Source organism: Rhinoraja longicauda, chromosome 2 (assembly GCF_053455715.1).
Source record: "Rhinoraja longicauda isolate Sanriku21f chromosome 2, sRhiLon1.1, whole genome shotgun sequence".
Taxonomy (NCBI): Eukaryota; Metazoa; Chordata; class Chondrichthyes; order Rajiformes; family Arhynchobatidae; genus Rhinoraja; species Rhinoraja longicauda.
Window position 1 is genome coordinate 98,058,982 of NC_135954.1, and position 23,389 is coordinate 98,082,370.

A 23,389-nucleotide genomic window follows, 5' to 3' on the forward strand; every position below is an offset into this window, starting at 1 on the left:
AGTGGCATAAGTGTCAGGTAACCCAAAGATACAAGATAGGCAAAAGGAGCAGTGGTAGCGAAGCCAAAGATGTTTTATTTTACTGGGTGAATTGCGGTTTTTACTGCCCTGCTCGAGTGGTTGAAGGAAACAGATATAGCACTTGCAAACGGAAATTGGATAAACTACTTGAATGGAAAAAAAAGGCTTGTTGAAAAGAACGGGGAAGTAGGATTGACTGGATAGTATGACTTCATGAGACACGGTTAAATTAAAGGACTCCCTGGGGACGAATGATGAAAAGGCTCTTTCTCATCAGTTTGAATGTGAGTAATTTGGCCTAAAACTAGCGTATTTATTTAAACAGTTTGAAAGATACAAAGGCAGAGTTAGCTGTTGTGAATGTGAAAATAAAGTAAATGGTAGGATGAAAGGCAATAAATAGATATATTCAATCGGGGAAAAAATACCCAGGATCTCTGGCTAACTGAGAATTTAAGATGGTATCAGATTAAAAGGAAGGGTGTACAGAAGTTTGGGAAGATTTTGGAAACCAGCAAAGAATAACTGAGAGGGGTCTCGACCCGAAACGTCACCCATTCCTTCTCTCCCGAGATGCTGCCTGACCTGCTGAGTTACTCCAGCATTTTGTGAATAAATCGATTTGTACCAGCATCTGCAGTTATTTTCTTATAAGAATAACTGAGAGGTCAATAAGCCTATATGGAGTATAAAGTAGTGAAAGCTATTATAATATAAGTATTATAAGAAGATACAGACACTAGGGAATTCATAAAAGAGAAAAGGGAAATGCAGACACTTTGTACAAACATGTTATATCTGTCCTCTTGAAACAATGCACCAAAGGAACCCAAATACGAAACTTCAGGGGCAAGAGGTCGGGAGGAATATTAAACCATCACTATCTTCTGGGACAAAGGCCCTTGGACCTAATGACCTGCATCCTAGAGGTTGAAAAGCAGAGGCTGTGGATGGGTTGCTTGTGAAGTTCCAGCAAATTGGAAACTAAATACAATTCCCTGTTGAAGAAAGTAGTGAGATAGAAAGCATTATATTGCATAATCTGGGTAGTTTAACATCTATAATCAGTAGAGACAAGTTGGGTTGAAGAGCCTGTTTCCGGCCAGTATTTGGACTTCCAAAAGGAATTCAATAAGTTGCCGTACAATTTACTGTCACGTACTCATTGATAGAGTCAGGCTATGATGATGAAAATTGTGCTGTGCTTTTTCTTGGATTTTCCTTATGACCCAGATAATACCATGCGTGTCTCTGAATGGCCAGAAACCACATCATGATTTGAGGAGCAGCTTTTTAGCAACTGAGAGGAGATGGATTTAGGAGGAACCTCAATGGTTCGACTGCCCAGACCACAGGATAATAAAGAGGAAGAAGTTAGACTTTATTGCCTTCCATCACAGTGAGGAACATGGGGAATCCGCTGTGGTGGATATTTATGTTAACTTTTATGTAGTTGTGTGTCCTGTTGCTTTTTTTAGTATGGCTGTATGGTAATTCAAATTTCACTGTATCTTAATTGGTACATGTGACAATAAACTGACCTTGAAATCATGCCTCATACTGATCTAGACTAAATTCCATCTGTCCATTCGCCGCTTATATTTTACGACTAATCTGTATCCTCAAGAGAGTAGAGAGTGTTTAATTGTTATATTTACCAAAAGAGAACAATGGAATTCTTAATTGCAGCAGGATAAGATGGATACAGTGTGTGGTGTGGTAGCAGGATTCGCAGATACTTGTAGAATCTGACAGAGAACGTGACGAGAATGATAAGAAGTTTGTAAGCACAGTATTCTAGATAACGTGACAAACAAAAATCAAAGTTCAATAAATAAAAAAGCCAATATAGGGTCCTGGGCATTTGCGTTGGCAGACCAGGTCATGATGCAATCCGTCAGTCTAGTCCCCACTGTACACCTTGTTGAAGTTCAGGGGAGTATTCATCGACATACCCAATCTCCTTAATCTTCTATGGAAGTAGACGCGCTGATGTGTTTCCTGTGTGATTCGATGCGCTGGGTCCAGGACAGATCTTCAGAGATATGTATGCCTAGAACCTTGAACGTTGACTCTTTCCAGTAAAGACAAGTTTGTGGATCCTCTGCCTTCCACTTCTAAAGTCAACAATCAGCTCCTTGGCTTTACTAACGTTGAGAGAAAAGTTGTTCAGACGTTCGATCTCCCTCGTATACTCTGACTCATCATTATCTGTAATTCATCCAACATTGGTGATGTCATCTGCAAATTTAAAGATGGAGTTAGAACTGCGTCCGGCTACAAATTATGATTCTAGAATGAATAGAGCAGGGGACTGAGCACACAGCCTTGCGGTGTCCCTTTGTTAATGGTTATCAAGAAGGAAGTGTTGTTGCCAATCGCACCCATTGTGTTCTGTTGATGAGGAAGTCGAGGATCCAGTTGCAAAGGGATGCATAGAGACCAAGTTCCCTGAGCTTGGTAACAGGTTTGGGGTGGGATGATGGCGTTGAATACCGAGCTGTAATCCATTAACAACAGCCTGATGTATGTTTTTATTGTCCAAGAGGTCCAGTACAGACTGGAGAGCCAACGAGATTGCACCCCATTGATCTATTGTGGCGGTAGGCAAATTGTAGCGGGTCCAGTGTTTTGCTGAGGTAGTAGTTGATATGCGCCATAATCACCATGGACGTTAGTGCCATGGTGACTACGCACCATGGACGTTAGTGCCACCGGTCGGTAGTTATGGAGGCATGTCACCTTGCGCTTCTTGCACACTGTTATTATTGATGCCCTTTTAAAGCAGGTTTTATCTGGCTGTTTTACTCTTTTATCTTGCTGTATAATTGACAACTTTCCTCACTATCCATTACACCACCCACTTTTGTTTCATCTGCAAACTTGCTAATCAGCTCAACTACATTTTAGTCAAGTCATCATATATTAATCACGAACTTCCCAGCACAGATCCCTGAGGAACATTACTGGTCACAGACTCTCAGATTAACACCCCTCAATCATTACCCTCAGGATTCAAAATTGGCTTTGCAAAAGAAAGTAATCTATGTCATCTATCCCACTGATTTTCTAGATCAACCTACCTCAAATGACCTTGTCAAATACTTTATGAAAGTCCATAATGCTTAAAGTTTATTTTTCTGCACCCATGTGCCAAAGTTAGAAACTTCAGCAGGAGGAGGGGGGGAGGGGGGGGAACTATATTTGTAAAATATTCCCAGCATGCAAAATGCCAGGAGAAGACAGGATATCTTAAAATGGTAACAAAAGAACTAGAGGGAGAAAGGAGAATTATGGAATGAAATTTATGCTGTAATGAAATGATTGCAGTATATTACTACTGAATTTTTTCTTCAAAATTGCAAGGAATGAAAAGCCTAATGAGTATTACAAAGCTATTATTTTTTTGTAGTATCCAAACTATTTCTCTAATCCTCAGTTTTTTTTCATGTCACCAGGTTTTGATATCTGGAGCACAAATACCAATCGACCTGGAGGATCTGAAAAATTTCACCAATTATTCAGGTATGAATTATTTTTAACGTGGCCCATGGGTTCTTGATTTTTGTTGTTTGTAATGAATCAAACAATATCAAACCTGGGATGCATAAAAGAAGCAAATGTGACGTGTAAAAGAAATGTATGGTTTTTGTAAAACTTTGTGCTTGAAGCATTTATATGGAAGATGCTTGTTTGGAAGATATAAGCAATGCAAGTTAATGTTTTTACCTTACTCCAAAGAGGGTTGTCTTCTCATGCCAGAGTCTCCAACTCTTGCATGTGGCAAACAAATGCACATGTTTACATGTTCTCTGACACATGGTTCTACATCTCCATGTCCTCTTCAAGCAAGATATGTAGCAGAGACGAGAGATGAGGAAGATAGTTGTTAAAGCTAGACTTTAGAGATATAGCATGGAAACAGGCCCTTCGGCCCACTGACTCCATGCCCACCAATGATTACCCTGTAGACTTGCACTATCCTATACACTAAGGACAATTTACAGAAGGCAATTAACCTGCACGTCTTTGGAGTGTGGGAGGAAACTAGAGCACCCAGAGAAAACCAATGCAGTCACAAGGAGAATGTACAGACTCCATGCAGATAGCACCTGTAGTCAGGATCAAACCTGGGTCTCTGGCGCTGTAAAACAGCAATGCTACCCTGTGCCGACCCTCAGCACAGCTCAGCACTGCCCTTAACCTCAAGAAGGCTGGGTTTTTTTCTGGTTAATCATAGATTGCTGAGCATATTCAGCTTGGAAGGGGTAAGTCTTGGTCGTGTTTGATTTGGTCCAGCCTGACTTGAGAGTAGTCTGAATCCATTATTTGTGAGCCACATATGCACAAATTTGGATTTGTGGAATGGGACTATTCTGATTATATGAATATGAGGTCTAAATTTTACTGGATCAATGTGGCAATAGTAATGATGAAGCAGCGAATGTGCAAATCATGAGCATTGATAGCAAATGGAGAATGGAGGGCTGGGCATTTCATGACTTGAAGTCATTTTTCTTCCTTGGGATGGGCACAAGGTTGGGGACACTTGGAGAGTGGAACACAATAAAGTAATTTGCTGTTGATATTATCAATGGTGCAACATATATACGAAGGAATACAGTGAACCACATATAGTTAAATTGTCATTATGAATCCTCATATTCAAGTGGAAAATTGGGAGTGTCCGATAAATCTTGTTTTCAGTATTGGTCACATTCTGAATACAAAGAAAATGTTCATTATGAAACTGCACACAATTTCAAATTATCACATTTCATTAATTATGTATAATATAGTTCCAACAATAATATGAAGATGTCCTTGACTTGGTTTTTGCATTCAGTACAGATGAGTGTGGATGGTGGGGGTGGTAGAGGGGGAGAGAGTCTGTATGCTGATTCAGAAAAACTGAATTAAAGAAAGGAAATGCAAAAAATAGGAAATGCAGGGTATTGAATCATTGATGCCTGAACTGTAGAGTATTTACAGCATTTTTTAATAGTTATTTCAGATTCACAGTATCTGCAGTTATTTTGCTTTACAAGGCACATTTTGTTTCTGTATTTGGACTGCGGGGTAATTTGCTGTTGGATTTTTAATTCCTTTATATTATCAAGCACTTAACTCAACAGAAAATTAAACCAGAAGTAACCTTCCTCTGATTGATGAGTATGGATTAAGTGTCAGGGTTAAAATAACCAGACTAACCATTTTGAAATCTTTTTTATGGCATGTCTGAGAAGGTTTTGTTTGTTAGTCAGCTAAGGACAGAATTTGTCTTGTTTGCAAGAATGTTTTCAATCATTAATGTGCAATGTACTTCTACTTTGTGTGTTGGTGTGATGAATGAAGAAGGAAAATGAGTGAGGGGTGTTCAACTAATCTGTTGACAGCATTCAGTGAAACAGCATTTACACTGGTGACTGCAGTGCCTGTTTTTTGAGATGGTTAGCATCGTCGAAACATTTCAAGATACTTTAATCTGGTGAAAAGTAGCATCTATTTATCTGATACTAATGGTTTCTGTTTTCAGTTTTCCATTGGTTGTAAATTGTACTTTTTTTTTTCCTGTTAAAACCAAAGTGCTCTCTGTTCATAACAAGAACATGTCCATTCTGACTTTGAAATATGTTATCTGTATGCATTAATCTGATTTGCAATTAAAGGCACTTCATAGACCTTCTTAAATTCACATGACCTTCCTTCTGTTAGCATTTGAGCTTACTGATTTTCTGAACTGCAGAAATTAAATTTGGAAGAATTATTTACGTTACTCTGCTAAGCTCCATACATGGAGTATTATAATTTGAATCATCAGGTCCATTGCTTCATCACATTTTTAAAGTAAAACTTTCCTTACCTGTTTGCAAATGTTTAAGCTTTAATTTGAAATTGCAGTACAGTTAGAATTTAAAGAACGCGTTCTCCAAAAAAATGAAGAACTAAACTTTTTTTAATTAATCAAAATTTTGTTGATAAGCATTGATTAATTTCCTCCTGCTCGGAATAATCTTGTGTTACTGCTCTTGTGAGTCGAGAACTGCATTATTAATGAAGTGGTGTCATGTGAATTTGACAAATTTATATATTGTTTTAAAGAAATAGAAATTCAACACCGTCTTTGGTTATGTTTGGCTACCTTGATATTTATTATGCTAGGATGAGATCAAATTTATTTTTTAGTCAATTTATCAGCTGGAATTTGGTCATTTTTAATTGGAAAACTGATGAAATAGTAAGATATTTGGATGGTTAATAAGTGCAGATCACTTAGACTGTTTGAACAGGGTCAAATGGTTGAATGTTCTGTTCCTTTCCTCTTTCATTTTCTTGTGCTCTGGATACGGCTGACAGGCCTGAATTGATTGCCCATAGTAAGGTGATGGTGAGCTGCTGCCTTAAACTGCCACAGTCCTTCTGGTGAAGGTACTTCCATAGTGCAATTGATTTTGGGAGTTCCAGGATTTAGGCCAAGCAGTGATGGAAGAAGAGTATGTTTCCAAGTCGGGATGGTGTGTGATTTAGAGAGGAACCAGTAAGTCATTAACCATTTTCAGGATCAAGGCATCATTGGCAGTGCCTGTATTTATTTTTCATCCCCAATTACCTTTGAGATAATGATCTGGTTTGGTCCTGATGCCGGATGACTTTAGTTTTTACCCGCAAACATCATTATATAGGCCATTCGCTATCATTCATCTTTGGAATTTATCTCTTTTGCTGGTGGCCTTGCCGAGGCAGCGTGAGGTGTAAATGGAGTCAATGGAAAGGAGGTTGGTTTGTGTGAGGTCCAGGCAGCATCCACAATTCTCTGCAGCTTCTTGCATTCTTGGACGGAGCTGTTCCCAAACTCTCCACCACCATGAATGACAAAGGTTCAAGATGGAGGTTCACTGCATCTTATTTGGTGTAAGTTCAGGGTGGGCAATCAGTGATAGCCTTGTCAAAAATAAATAAATTAGAAAAATGCATGGATACAGCATTGGAGTGAGAGGGTAGGGTATCTTACCCGCACGACACCAACTCCACCTTTAAGTTTGCTCATAATACCACTGTTCTCGGCCAGGTCAACAACAATGCTGAAAAAAGAATACAGGAAAGAGATTGAGAATCTTGTATTATGGTGTCAGAACCACAGCTTCATGTTTAACATCAGCAAAATGAAAGAGTTGTTTGCTGATCTAAGGTTGCCAGATGGTTGACCGCTTTGGGTTTCTTATCATCCTTGTCATGAGCAACCGCTCTAAGTCCTTTCACACTGATACAGTGATCATATCATCATATCATATATATACAGCCGGAAACAGGCCTTTTCGGCCCACCAAGTCCGTGCCGCCCAGTGATCCCCGTACATTAACACTATCCTACACCCACTAGGGACAATTTTTACATTTACCCAGCCAATTAACCTACATACCTGTACGTCAAGGAAGCACATCAGCAAACTTACTTTGCTAGGCATCTGAAAAGATTTCACATGTCCATAAGGAGTCACGCTATAGAAGGTATTCTGACGGGATGCATCTCAATCTGGAATGGCAACTGCTCTGCTCTCATCTGACTAAACTTGCAGAGAGTGGAGAACATGGTGTGTTCCATCACAGGCTTGTCATTGAGGGTCAGTGGGTACCCTGATTTGTATACGATAAATTAGAGCATAGACAGTTTTATCATCTTTCTTTACATGCTTAAGATGAATACCACAGTAAAAATATAGCATGAGCCTTGTGGTTGCGACCTCCAATTGTTTATATAACTATTTGGATCAGTATTTTGTTTCCGATTTGAAACTATAAATCTGTTGTATCATAGCAAGACTTTCAAATTTTTCCTATCTGCAACAATGTCATATTTATTGTTATGGATTTGCCTCAAGGATCAGCATAAATATATGTAGAGGTATGGGTAATAATAGGAGATACAATTTTATTACATTAGAAGGAGACACAATTGGATCAAAATTGCTGACTGAGATTAGTTGTGAAAAATAACTGTTTTGGTGCCTATATTCTATAATTGCATCATGCCGATATATTCCATGTTTTTTAAAACCACTTAATTTGTTTATGTCTAGGTTATAGTAAGATGTGTATAGGAAACACTGTACATTATATTAAATCATCAACTTAACATTGCCATTCAAAGGCTACCTCAGTTTACCCTGCTGCAGACATGTTGAGTTCTTCCAGCATTTCTGCTTATGTTTCAGAATCCGCCATCTGTAGTTTTGTTTTCCAGCAGCAACTAATTTCTGACGTTTCACAAACAATGTCTTGAGATTTGTTTTGACAATTTCCAGAAGAAAACTTCGACTGTCATTGGCTGTTATGTTTACTGAGATTGTGGAAGGGATGTTCTAATATGCAATCTGATATCTGATATCAAAATATTGTGCAATAAGAATGACTGTCTGTTTTTTCCCTTTTTGTAGGTGGCTATTCAGCAGACCATGCAGTTATTAAAATATTCTGGAATGTAGTAGAAAATTTCACAAATGATGAAAAGCGAAAACTACTGAAGTTTGTCACAAGTTGCTCTCGACCACCGTTGCTGGGATTCAAGGTAACAATTGAAGTCCTTTATGACTATTCTACACTTGCAGGGAATACATTGACTTTTTCATAAATTGGGTCCAGTTCTCATGTTTTATTCTTTAAAGCAATATAATAGGAATAGAACTTGTCTCTTTGCAATTTTTTATGTTGCATTCCAATGACATTTCTTTTGCATAGTTGACAAGGAAATGGAAGTCAGTACAATTGCCACACAGCTGTTTTGGCATCCCATTAAGAGAAAATCTCAATTGAGATTTTGCATCAAAATGAATAATTAAACTCTGCCTGTCTCTGCCTTGAGGAAAACCTGCCTTCCTTAATTATTTAAATTATAGGTTCATGAGCTTGGAGAAGAAATTCTTCTGTGCATTTGTCTTAAATGGACCACCCTTCACTTTGAAGCACTGGCTGAGTTCTGGATTTTCCCCAATAGGAGAAACGTTGCGCAACTCCTATTTCTGGGCTAAGGTGTAAATGAATGCAAGCGGATGTTACTGACCCTGAAATATCTTAATGCAGTCCTGAGTCACTTTTGAAATAGGCTAGGAATTCCACAGAGGTTTCTGTCCATGTGGGGAAACTAGGATAAAGAGGACTTCATGCTGAATGTATGCAGTTTAGGATATGAACTAGAGTTTTCCTTCAGACGTTGAGTCATAGAGCATGGAAACTGGCTCTTGGGCCCAACATGTGCATGCTGACAAGGATGCCCCATCTAAGCTAGTCTTTTTTTGTCTGCATTTTGCCCATATCTCTAAACCTTTTCTATCCATGCACCTGACCAAGTGTCTTTTAAATGTTGTTATTGTATCATTTTTTCTTTTGCAAAGGTCTTGTACTTATTTTTTATTTTTTTCTTTAAAGTACGTGATGTAAGTATAACACTTGTCAAACCCAATCTCATTGTTTTGTTTTATGAAGTAAGTACTGTATAATAGCATTAAAGTCGACGTGAACTGATTAAAGCTTGGTTATTCCATACTGCGCTGACAATAATTGTTTCTTTCCTTTTTGTATAAAGTGCATGTCAGTTCTTTCAGATGTATCAAGTGTCACATAGTCAATTATCTGTACTCTGCTATATCCAGTTGGATTCTACCTTTTCATGAATCACTTGACAGTTATTTGCAGTAACAGCATTTCAGCAGATTAGTATAACCTTCTTATGGTGTCAGTTCACATTCACTTTAACTGTCAGGACTGTAATTATGGGAAAATATAACTACATAGCCATGTATTTTTAAAATATAAAGCACTTGTGTATGTCGTGAATATTAGACTGTTCTAACATTTAGGGGCAGCTTTGCAGACCTCCGATAACATGCAATGTTCAAATGGGCTTTTTCACTGCAATGCTGCTCCTTGCCTCCAACAATTCTTGCAGCAGTGAACTCATCCTTAGAACTAATGAGAAATGTTCAACCTAGGACACTACACTCTAAAGCCAAGGTCATCCAATCCTCCACAGTCAAATTACAATAAGCAGATAACATTTGCATCGCACTTGCTTGGAGAATGAGCTCCAAGCTATGATGACTCATTCACTGATGGATAGGCCATAATGTCTACCAGACCATGATCCTCTGCTGACCTGCCCTTCTGCACTACACATCCCTCCGGCAGTAAATGTTCATGGTGAGACGCTGCAAAACATATCTTGGGAACCACCTCTCAGTCATCGATGATGCATTCACGATTGCCTTCAATGGACCAGCACAGTCTTCGGGCAGGCAGAGATGTCTGCTGTTCTTATATTGGCCGTATTAGCCGTCTCAGAAAGCAGAAAACAGGAGTGGAATTGAAGCTATCCTTGATCCCAAGGGGCTACCTAAGAGGAAGGAATAATCCCTAGTTTAACAGATTTAATTGAATAACAAATATTGATAATTCCACCTTTGCTGCAGGTGGCCTTTTTTTCACATTGGGATTTCAATAAATATTAATAGGCAGTGTGAGGATTTTATGCAAAGTCCACTTCCGTGGATAAAATGCGCAGCAGTTCAACTTAATTTGTAAACCATATAGCAATCAGGTGGTTACTGATTAGTGATTCTTGACAGCAATGGAGCAATTTTAGAAGATGAAGCTAAAGCATTATGGAAATAAAAAGTATTGTGTTGAAGGATTTTTTTCTTTAGAGCATTAATACTCATCACAGTATATAAACTGAGCGAAACACTAATCGTGCAATGGAGATCCTTACAGGCTGTATGTAGGAGTTATTATTAATAACTGCAGTCAAGTGATAAATATCAGGTGTGTTCTGATATTTTATGATGTTTACTTATGATGCCACTGTGTACTTTTTTATCAATCCCACTTTGCTCCCACTAGATTGGCAATAGAATCATGCTATTTGGTGTGGATATCAATCCAATCAAATTACATGATGTATTGTAAATCCAGGTTAATAAAAGATGTTTCAATATGGAGTTTGTGTGCATTGCAAGGATAGAGGTATAGTGTAGCTTTGAGATGCAGCCTGAAAGCGATCAGCCCATCAACGATCAGCTGTCCCCAAGTTTTATGTTATCCCAGTTTTGCATCCTATACATTAGGGACAATTTACGGAGCCAATTAACCTACAAACTTGTACGTCTTTGGAATGTGAGAGGAAACCGGATCACCCACGCGGTCACAGGAAAACATACAAACTTCAAACAGACAGCACCTGTAGTCCGGATCGAACCTGGGTCTCCGACACTGTTAGGCTGCAAGTCTACCACTGCGCTACTGTGTCACCCAAGTGATGAAATATCAATTGCAATTCAAAGACTGCTTAGTTTACAAAACTATAAAGTTAATAATACCCCAGATAATTTTCGAGAAACAAAATGGATGGAAAAATTGTGGCATTTCGAAAAGCTCACTGGATTGAATTTACTCAAATAAAATGCATATGTTAGGAGATCTAAGGTTAATATTTTTTTAAAGTTGTGTTTGTTGATCACAATCTAGGCAGATAATGTGCTAGTCCAGCTGCTGGATGTATCCACAAGCTATGAAATGTAAAATATCAACTGATTTTATTTTCTGCAAGAAGTAAAGATGCAGTTTAGACCTGATCGCAACATCTTATCCGTGGCAGACCAGCATGCCAAGATATCCAGCCTTGCAATGGTTGCTTCGTTAAGGTTCTCAGAAGGCTTGCAGTAGTTTTGGGACTATACACTGAAAATTGGATTCTGATTAGTTGGCATGATGATTAAAAGGATGAAAACATAGTTCATGATATCCCCAAATTGATATTTCGCCACTAATTTCCATCCTGTTGAATATATTGGACCATCTCTGACATCTCCCTACCGTTTCTGGATCTCACCATCTCCATCACAGGAGACATCTACAAACCTACTGACTCCCATAGCTATCTTGACTACACTTCTTCCCACCCTGTTTCCTGTAAAAACTATATCCCCCTACTCCCAATTCTTCCGTCTACGCCGCATCTGCGCCCAGGATGAGGTGTTCCATACTAGGGCATCGGAGATGTCCTCATTCTTTAGGAAACGGGGGTTCCCCTCTTCCATTATAGATGAGGCTCTCACTAGGGTCTCCTCAATATCCCGCAGCTCCGCTTTTGCTCCCCCTCCCCGTATTCGTAACAAGGATAGAGTCCGCCTTGTCATCACCTTCCACCCCATCAGCCGTCGCATACAACAAATTATTCTCCAACATTTCCGCCACTTCCAACGGGATCCCACCACTGGCCACATCTTCCCATCTCCACCCCTTTCTGGTTTCCGCAGAGACCGTTCCCTCCAAAACTCCCTGGTCCACTTGTCCCTTCCCACCCAAACCGCCCTCTCCCCAGGTACTTTCCCCTGCAACCTGTCCCTTTACCTCTCCCCTCGACTCCATCTAAGGACCCAAACAGTCTTTCCAGGTGAGGCAGAAGTTCACCTGCACCTCCTCCAACCTCATCTATTGTATCCGCTGTTCCAGATTCAATACAATACAATATATCTTTATTGACATTGTACAGGGGTACAACGAGATTGGGAATGCGCCTTCCATATGATGCAATAAATTGATTAGCTAATCAGTATAAATTTATACAACCCAGTGAAACAAAATTAGAAACAGTTTTAAAACAGTATAAGGTTCAAGTAGGTCTGTTTATTCACAAAATGCTGGAGTAACTCAGCAGGTCAGGCAGCATCTTGGGAGAGAAGGAATGGGTGATGTTTCGGGTCGAGACCCTTCTTCAGTAGAGCTCAGAAGACTATCGGAACACAGCTACCAGCCTTGGAGGGCATCTACAACACACGATGCCTCAGAAAAGCCACCAGCATTCACAAAGACTCCTCACACCCCTGCAATAGTCTGTTCAAAATTCTACTATCGGGCAGACGCTTCAAGGCCTTCTACGCCCGCACCTCCAGACTCAGGAACAGCTTCATCCCCAGGGCCATAGCTGCTATGAACCGGTCCTGCTGAGCTGTATTCCCCGTTGTGTGATCTACGGAAGTTGATGATCAGCTCCTTGGTCTTGGATGTGTTTAGGGACAGGTTGTTATCTGAGCACCAGTCCGCCAGGTTCTGCACCTCCGCTCTGTAGTTTGCAGTTATTAACTTCTCTACATCGGCGAGACCAAGCGCAAGCTCGGTGATCGTTTAGCTGAATACCTCTGCTCAGTCCGTCTCAACCAACCTAATCTCCCGGTGGCTCAGCACTTCAACCTCCCCTCCCATTCCCAATCTGACCTTTCTGTCTTGGGCCTCCTCCATTGTCAGAGTGAGGCCCAGCGCAAATTGGAGGAACAGCACCTCATATTTTGCTTGGGCAGTTTACACCCCAGCGGTTTGAACATTGACTTCTCCCACTTCAGGTCGTCCCTGCTTCCCCTCTCTATCCCCTTCCCAGTTCTCCTACTAGTCTTCCTTTCTCCGACTACATCCTATCTTTGTCCTGCCCCCTCCCCTGACATCAGTCTGAAGAAGGGACTCGACCCGAAACATCACCCATTCCCTCTCTTCTGAGATGCTGCCTGACCCGCTGAGTTACTCCAGCATTTTGTGTTTATCCCCAAATTGAAATATTTGTCTTTTGAATCACAGATGTGTTTAGATTATCACGCTTGTGCAAGATAATTAAAGTACACCTTTATGCAATACAAATAAGTTTTTGTCTCTCATAAGTCTGCAGTGAGTTTGCAAAAGAGCTCACTGGCTCTTCCCCCAAACATAATCCTGCAATATTTTCACCAATTATTTGTTGAATTCATTTCTGAAAGCTTTTATCGACCGTTTCGATAACCCTGAGAGGCAATGAAATTTGTGTCCAACTCATTGGGTGAACAAATTATTTTTGTTACCTTTGCTGTGGTCAGTCACCTTATACATGTTCTCTAGTACTTGAACCTTCCTGCCCGTGAAACATAACAATGAGTAACTATTTTGGTTAATGATTTTAACGCCTTTTTTCATCTCCAATGGGGTCATTAAAGCTGCACCAATCTTTGGCAGTTGCGCAGTTCCCCACGTCCTAAAGGTGTCACAGCCGAGATCCTTGCGTAAAACGGAGTGGTCTCTGAGAATCCTGGATTATCCCCGTGCCCATCTAAAAATTTATGTTGTTGGGCATTTTACAGTTTCAAATTATCACTGATGGTTGGAAATGTTGAGAAACATTTAAAACATGCAGTTATTTAAAATATTTCAATGTTTAAGAATTTTTAAGCTAACATTGAAGAAAGGAAATGAACAAAACCATTTGATTTCACTTATTAATGGATATCGACAGATGTTCTGTCGTAAATGTGGACTCTGTGCATCTAATGGACAAGTTAGGAAATTGTGGACCCTTTGTACCCAAATCATGGTCATTAATGAGCATCAAAAATTTACTTTGTTCTTATGGTATTATATGACCAGTGATTTTAGAAGAATTTTCAGTAAATTATAGATAAAAGATGTGAAGCAATTTCAGTCTGAAATGCCTGTCAGGAATTGTTCTTGAATGTTTATATTTTTACAATGCAGTGCAGTGCTGCACATATCTTTCTCTCATTATTTATCCAGCGTCTGATAACCTAAGACTGGACTGTTAGTCTTTCCTGCTCTCATTCTGTTATAGATCTTATAATTAATACCACAAATCAATAAAACGGGATAAAATTGCCAGATGGTAATCTCTTAATTCGAGAAGAATAAATAGTTGCATTAGAAAGTATTTGACTAATCTCTTCCAAATAACTACCAGATAAAAATGCCCAAATTGTCCTTATCTAAAATGTGTATTCTGCTGACTGAGTTGATCCTTGTTAGACTTTACTTTTCTTGACCTTGACATTATATTGTGATTTACGTTAGTATGGGAAACAGCCATTTTTCAGGTAATATGCATGTGTTATACATTTTTACATGAACCATTTGTTTTTATAAGGCTGTTTTTGTAATTTGCTTCTGGAATTAAGTTTGCAGAAAAATCTTTCTCCAGTAATGTAAAAAGTTTGTTTCAGCTCAATAATTGCATTCCAAAAAGTTTCCCCAAGACTCAATCTCATCCCAAATATGATGTACAAATCAGAATATTCAGGTAATTGGCACCTTTGTCCTGTGAAATTATTACCCAAAGATTCAGATTTTTTTGTAAAATGGGGAAAGACTTATTCCATATTGGAAATTCAAAAAAATTGCATCAGGATCTGCTCGTGATCAGAAACGAGGACTGTTATTCAAAACCTAGTATGATTTTTTTCTTATTCCATTACTCCCTTTAAGTCTATCCCAGGTGAGATCAGTTAATTCATCAGATATCAAACTTTCTGGCTTATATTGCTCATCCATCTACATGTTTTTATTTTTGATGTTTAGATTATATGGCAGGTGAATGGGTCAGTAATTCTGCTACTGGAATATAGGAATTAGTGATATTGATATAAAAGTTGTTCTCCCACTGTTTGAATTCGAGAAGCAACAAAATTGAAACTAAGATAAACCTGGCTTCAGTGCTTTATTCCAGTTTGTGCTTCTGTAATAATTTTGCATCTCTTACCAGTTCTCAAATCCGAAGCAAATTAACAGAAGTATCTTCCAAGATGAATAGGTAGCATCAGCAGACTATGCAAGAAGGGTCTGCAAGAAAGATGTGTAGTTTCAGTAGACAGATTTATATGTGCACAGGGGAGACTGCAGCACCCAGAGTAATATGTTGTGAATCAGAATGCAATCTGCCAAGCATATAAAGCTTCTAGGCCATCCATTTTTAGCTGTTAGTACTTTGCATTTATTTTCACCAGCCATTTCATTGCTTGATAAGCATTCTGCTCAAAGGCTGCACTTTGACTTTGCCCTGTACTAATGCTGCCTTATCTTTAATTAAGTGCAATAAATGTCCAAAAATTCATTAGAAAAGAAATAGCACTGTCAATGCTAATCCATTTTAGAAGATGATGGAAATCTTTTTCAGAAAATCATATGTTCCAGAATAAAGCATCATGCAAGCTATGAGAGTTAACTAAGTCAATAGGCAGGCAAATGGCTAGTTGTACTGTTGAATGGTTTTAAGATTTTTTTTTACAAGAACTATGATGCTATTTATGATGGAGTCATGTAAATGACCATAGTCTCAGAATAAAAGGACGTACCTTTAGCAAGGAGATGAGGAGAAATGTCATTAGTCAGAGGGTGGGGAATCTGTGGAATTCATTGCCACAGAAGACTGTGGAGGCCAAGTCAATTAATATTTTGAAAGTGGAGATTGACAGATTCTTGATTACCTCGGATGTCAGGCGTCATGGGGGGAAGGCAAGAAAATGGGGTTGGGAGGGAAAGAGAGATCAGCCATGAATGAATGGTGGAGTAGACTTGATGGGGCGAATGGCCTAATTCTGCTCCCGTAACTTGAAATGTTAAAGGCTGCGGTGTTGCAAGATCTTATATATAATCCATATCTCTTAATCATGGTGCCTATGGGCATTATTCATTTTCAAATTTGGATTTACTTTTTTTGTGCTGAATGTAGCCATCTCAAATTGATGCGCTCGCTTTCTTAAATATTTGTTACATATTTTAGAAATATTTAAAAATATTTAGAAATCATATGATCCTTGTGAATTTGTTGATGAATTAATGAAAATGATATGGTCTCATTCTTCTGGGTAATCCTGATGAGATTGTAACCAACTTTAGGCTGTTGCAACCATGAACTAACTAATAAGGCATTTGTAGAGACATCATTTTCCTCGTTTCCACAAATGGTATTTGGTTGAGGGTTCCATTTAAACAAATTGTAAAGTAATTCACGACTTTTGTTTAATTATATTAATCAATACTGCCCGTGATTGTCATTTGTCATCTTTCTTCTCAACTGTCAATTGAAGATTAGATACATGAGCAAAGATGGCTTAAATTTGAAAACATTTTTTTTTTAATCCTCTGTACTTGGAATTCGAAGGTGTCATTAGGTTAACGTATGTTAAAGATGTGGAGAAATCAGTTTGTGAAGATTGATTCAATTATATAATACTTTGCAAAAGGCAGTTGGCTGACAATGGCATGACTTTTCTGTAAACATCAATCTCATCACGAAGCATCAAAGCTTCTACTTTCTGGTGTCTTATTAATCAGGGAGCAGTTCTTCATGGTTCTCCAAAACTACTGTATTTCTATTTAAGTGATTTTTCTTTTACCACAAGCTGGAACTCCAGTTAGTAAATTAAGCGTTTCTCTCATCAGATAATTCAGCTGAGCCCATCCTTCAGATGCTTACTGCACAAGCAAATCCAAGGTGAAGATATTGTGCTGAGGTGAAATTCTGGAAGGGAAAAATTTGTGTCTGACAGGAGAAATAGAACTGATGTGCACATTGTTTCTCCAAATACTGTGATTTTAAACAATTTTCAGAAAAAGGTCAAATGTTCTATATAAATACAATCAGTGAGCTTTTTGTCAGAGTGCCTTCATTAATACTTACAGCAAAACCTAGTTTGTAAGTCAATTAAGGAAGCCAGAGTGAAAGATACCCATTATCCGAAGAACAAACAGAAGTCAGCTTTTCTTTAAGCCTTTGAAGGATAACCAAGAACTGAACTCGTGGAAGTACCTAACAAGTATACAATGAGGAAAGCTTACATTCGTAAAGTAATAAACTTATGAGCACAAAAATTAACATTGCTGAATTAACAAAAGCTGTTGGAATTGCTGTTACACTTTTCATCCACGGATGGGAACGAAAATCCAAGAATCATTTCGAGCTTTTCCAGATTTATGGTGGGGTGAGAATATTGGTTTGCAACTGGTTACCAGTTCTGAAGCAAGATTATCGGCTTCTTTTAAAATTATTTCCTTCCCTCCTTCACTCCCTCCATACACTGAACATTTCCAATATTTTAAGATTTTCAATTCTGTTATCAAGAATAATCTTGCTTTTGTATTGGGCTCAGAATCTGAGAATCGATAACTATAATCAACCTGATGGTTTCCCTCAACCTGGCATAACAAATTTAAGGATAAAGCTGCCAGCTTCCACAGCTTCAACTATCTAAGAAGGACTAGATTGAATTTTTCTAAATTAACAGCATTCACAAGTGTGATAGCTATGTATAAAAATAATCTCCAGAATGCTGCTTGCTGTACAATTTTGGTGAACATTTAACATTTTATCATTCAAAAATCTTGTATTTTAATGTTTGTATCTTTTAATGATCCTAAGAACGTCAGGATGTTTCTGACTTAAAACTCAAATTATAACTTTAATTTATATTCAGATTATGCTTATTGAGAGTTTTCCATGACATCCTCAAAGAAACTAATTTAGAATTGACTTTGATTTTAAATGTAATTATTTGTGAATTAACAAAATTGTTATTTGAAGTAATAATCTAACCCCATTTTAAATTTATTTTTAGGAATTATATCCAGCTTTTTGTATACACAATGGAGGGACAGATCTGGAACGTTTACCAACTGCCAGTACTTGCATGAACCTTCTGAAACTTCCAGAGTTTTATGATGAAAGTCTTATGAGGAGTAAATTACTTTACGCAATTGAATCAGCAGCAGGCTTTGAGCTAAGTTGAAGTGAAAATGGGACACCGAAGATTGAGAATGATGGATGGTGCTTACACGTACCAACAATCAAAGTTCTCACAACAGGGACAGATTGAATTGTGCAGAATCAAGGGGGGTTTAATGAAGTGAACTGCAAAGATGAGGCTTCTAATTATATATTCGTAGCTCAGATGGATGTATGATCATATGGGTATATTGGGAGCTTTTACTGTTAAGATTGTGGCTATATTCTGGGCAAGTGGCCTGTAAGATGTGATGATTAAATTATCACTTGGCGTTAACAGTAAAACAGCCTGTGTTGTGTGGCGTTAACCAAAGATTCAGCCAATGTCATATGTTAGTCAAAACAGGCAATAAAGCAAGCCATAATAATGGAAGATATTTGCATTTAAAGGAGGCCTGCGTTCATCAGAAGCCTATTTTCATAAGGCAATATGTGGCTGATGTTTTTTTAAACTTCATACTGGTTACTTGCATTTAATATCATGGTTAGGTGGGAGCACATAAACCATGTAATACTGCTGCATTTTACTTTTTTTAAACAAGTTGCACATTTCTTACAATCTGTTTTAAATCACAATTATGTCCCAATATGGAACCCAATAAAACATAGTTGCAATTTACAGCCTAGATTAAAATTGTATGGTGTGACATTATATTAATTATATGGCCCTTCTGCATAACTGCGGTGAGAGTTCTGAATAAAAAGCATTAAGTGGATGAGATATTATGTGGATCGGAGATTACTTGATTGCAATAGAATTCAGCTTGCTCATACAAATAGTTCCATTAGGCCATGGTAAATGTGTTTGAGACAGAATTTAGTCAGCAGTTTCTGTAAACAGAGATGTGAATACATGTTTTATCTGCATCTGTGAATACTATTGTTTTTGTTCTGTATATGTACAGTTTTCTGTTGTGTATTAAACTGTGCTATCAGAATGGTCCTTATTGTTAAGAGTTATAACTTTAACAAGTATTAAACAAAATTTGAATAATGGAACTAATGTTTAAAAATTATTACTGAAAACAGCATGGAAAACTAAGATTCAAACTAATAATGTTGCATTGGATAATGTTTTCCATTAATATGAAGAAATACAACAGAGCCTAACACGTAACACTAATTATTGTTAATTAGCAATGCCTATATAAATTTTGACCCTGTGATTTATTCAATAAATAGATTTTATGGCCCAAAATGTTCCAATCTAAGGTACAGTTTTGTTGTCAATACTCCACCATTCTGAAGAATGGAGCTGAAGATTATTTGTTGCTCATGGATAAATTAATCCAACGTTTACACACAAACTATTTACCAAAAGCGATTAAAGGTTTATAATGTCAGTCAATAGTCCGACTTTTCTCAATTTTATCATGTTCTAATTATATACCAAGAACACGTGTTATTATTATATTTGCAAAATGAACTCTGTAAACCTTAGCTCATGTACATCAAATCATGAGAATTTTTTTGAGCTTCCCTACCCAGTTTAAAATTACACAGTAAATTTGCAACTAATCTTTGACTCGGCTAGAACCTTATTGTGAATTTGCTTTTAATTACAGTGCTTGGTGCCAGCTAGAAGAAAATGTCATTTTGACATGAGGAATCAATAAATTAGCCTGAACCACTGAAATCAAATAATAATGGTACCAAAGTGCATAGAATGATAGGGCTATTTTACAGCTTTTTGTTCAAAGACAAAATAACTTGACTCTACAGTTGTAGCATAGGCTACGGTTTCTGTCACTTGATAACGCAAGTACTCCAATCCAAACAACATCCCTATGAATCTTTTCTGGACCCTCTCTAGTTTCATCACTTCCTTCCTACAGCATGGCAACTAGAACTATCCAAACTCCAAATGCGGCCTAATCCATGTTTTGTACAACTATAAACATAATGTCTCAACTCTTCTACTCCATGCCTCAGCCAGTGGAGGGCTGTGTTGTCACTTCCAGGGGAGTATTTGTACCCATAGGTCTCTCTGCTCTGCAACACTCCTTCAGGGCCCTGCCACTCATTGTGTATATTCTGCCCTGGTTTAAGCATCACTTTGCATTTGTCAGAGTTAAATCCAATCCGCCATCCCTTTGACAACTTTCTCAATATCAATTAATCAATATCCAGTAAAAATCTTGGAGAACCTTCTTCAGAAAATTCATCCAAAATGCTGGAGTAACTCAGCGGGACAGGCAGCATCTCTGGAGGGAAGGAATGGGTCACGTTTCGGGTCGAGACCCTTCTTCAGACGACTTCATTTCACTGCACCATAAATTTTGGGGTCATCTGTAAATTTACTAATCATGCCACCTCCATTGTCTTCCAAAACAAGAGGACAGCACAGATCCCTGCAGCACACCACTGGTCACAATTCTCTATGAGCCATTGTTTCCTACTGCCAAGCCTGCTTTGTTTCCATTCGCTGATAGACACAAAAAGCTGGAGTAACTCAGCGGGCCGGGCAGCTTCTTTAATCAGGAGGACAGTCAAACTTGTAAGAGAACTAGGATGGGGGAGAGGGGGAAATCAAGTGTTGCTTGAAGTTAGAGGTTAATATACCGATGGGTTGTAAGCTGCCCAAGCAAAATATGAGGTAATGTGCCTCCAATTTGCTTTTGGCTTCACTCTGATCACGTAGGCTGAGCGAAGATGTTCAGGGAAACAATTGCCCAGTCTGCGTTTGGTCTTGCCGATATATAGCAGACCAGACCTGGAACGGGATGCAGTAGATAAAGTTGGAGGAGGTGCAAGTGAACCTCTGACTCACCTGAAAGGACTGTCTGGGACCCTGGACAGATGAGGGAGGAAGTATAGGGATAGATGTTGCATCCATGACTATTTTAAAATTTAAACAAGAGTCAAAGCCAAGAGTGTTTAATTGTCATTTGCACTGGAAAACATAAATGAAATTCTTACTTCAGTTTAATTTATTATCACGTGTACCGAGGGTACAGTGAAAAGCTTTTTGTTGCATGCTAACCAGTCAGCAGAAAGACAATACAAGATTACAATCAATCCATTTGTAGTGTATGGATACATGATAAGGGAATAGTGCAAGGTAACTCCAGTCAAGGATAGTCTGAGGGACATCTGAGGTAGATAGTTCAGCACTGCTCTCTGGTTGTTGGTAGGATGATTCAGTTGCCTGATAACAGCTGGGAAGAAACTGTCCCTGAATCTGGTGGTGTGCATTTTCACACTTCTGTACCTTTTGCTTGATGGGAGAGGGGAGAAGAGGGAGTGGCCAGGGTGTGACTACTTGAGTGCTGGTCTTGCCGAGGCAACGTGAGGTATAAATGGAATCAATAAAAGGGAGGTTGGTGTGTTAGATGGCCAGGGCTGCGTCCACAATTCGTTGCAATTTCTTAAGGTCCTGGATGGAGTTGTTCCCAAACTAAGCTGTGATGTTTTCTGATTAAATGCTGCAACTTTACAGGGACTAGAACACAAACAAATAAATATACAATAAACAATGCAAACAATTATCACTTATACCAGGCAGCCAGATCATCATAGCGCAAGCGAAAGAATGTAGTGCAAAAGACGCTAAATCTCTGCTAAGTCCGTGAGAGTTTGTTGGTGAGATAGGGTTGTGCAGTGTGGTTCAAGAGCTTGATGTTCAACCTGGAGGTGAGGATGCCTGTAACTTCCCGGTGGTAGAAGCGAGCATAGCCAGGATGGCGTCATCTTTTTGAAGACTTTAGCCGTGTCTGCCCTCTAGTGGTGTGAATGTCATGAAGACAGAAAATCATTTCCACAAAAGTGAAAAATATTTCCGATTTCAATCCAATAATATCAAGGATTTACCAGAATAATGGAAACATTCCTAAAAAGAAAATCTAATACCAAATCTCAATTTTTAAGTGAATGTTTAAAAATAACATCTTTCAGGATCTGCAGATTATCATAAAAAAATAACAAGATATAAATCTTGTACATTAGGACACAAATTGCTGGAATAACTCAGCAGGTCAGGCAGCATCTCTGGAGAACATGGATAGGTGATGTTTTGGGTTGAAACACTTCTTCACACTTCAGTTCTCCCAGTTCTTTGTTTCTACATCTTATACATCAGTTAAGTTTAGAAATACAGCAAGGAAACAGGCCTCTTGGCCCTTCATGTCCATATTGACCATCAATCGTCTTGTTCACATTAGTTCTATGTTATCCCACTTTTGAAACATTCTATCACAGTTTTGTTTCAATATAATATTCTGCCTGAGTGCCAGTGACCCAGGTTTGATCCCGACTACGGGTGCTGCCTATACGGAGTTTGTACATCCTCCCCGTGACCACGTGGGTTTTCTCCAGATGTTCCGGATTCCTCCCATATTCTAATGACATACAGGATGGTAGGTTAATTGGCTTCAGAAAGTTATAAAATTGTCCCTAATATGCGTAGGTTAGTGTACAGGGTGATCGCTGGTCAGTGCGGACTCGGTGGGCCAAAGGGCCTGTTTCCATGTATCACTAAAGTCTAAATTCTGAAGATGTGTTTTTGGGGCAACAATGTACTTCCTGAAGTGCAGTTACTATTATTACATAAACTATCCACAAACTGCATTTAACTTGAGATAAACTGACTAGAATCTCTATCCTAGCATTTTATGAGTACAGTACTTTCAAGATATGCTGGGAGCTACAGGAAATTAACTGTCTGTTCCTTCACCGAACCTGTATGGTGTGATTACTCCCAAAACTTTAGTTCACAATGAGCTAGCAATCCTGGTTCCACCAAAACTGTACGGTGAATCCAGCATTTCGTGTGGGGAGGAGGGGGTTATGT

General features: G+C 38.6%; 1 protein-coding gene across 3 annotated transcripts in view; it reads left to right on the forward strand.

The window, feature by feature from the left end:
• Nucleotides 1-19,755, forward strand: part of ube3c (ubiquitin protein ligase E3C) — a 117,966-nt gene extending 98,211 nt beyond the window's left edge. For all 3 annotated transcript variants that reach the window (XM_078424867.1, XM_078424884.1, XM_078424876.1), the window contains exons 22-24: nt 3,480-3,546; nt 8,456-8,586; nt 18,434-19,755. In XM_078424867.1, coding sequence (XP_078280993.1) covers nt 3,480-3,546; nt 8,456-8,586; nt 18,434-18,604 — 369 coding nt within the window. In that variant the 3' untranslated portion in view covers nt 18,605-19,755. The remainder of the gene's footprint in view (nt 1-3,479; nt 3,547-8,455; nt 8,587-18,433) is intronic.
• The last annotated feature ends 3,634 nt before the right edge of the window (nt 19,756-23,389 follow it).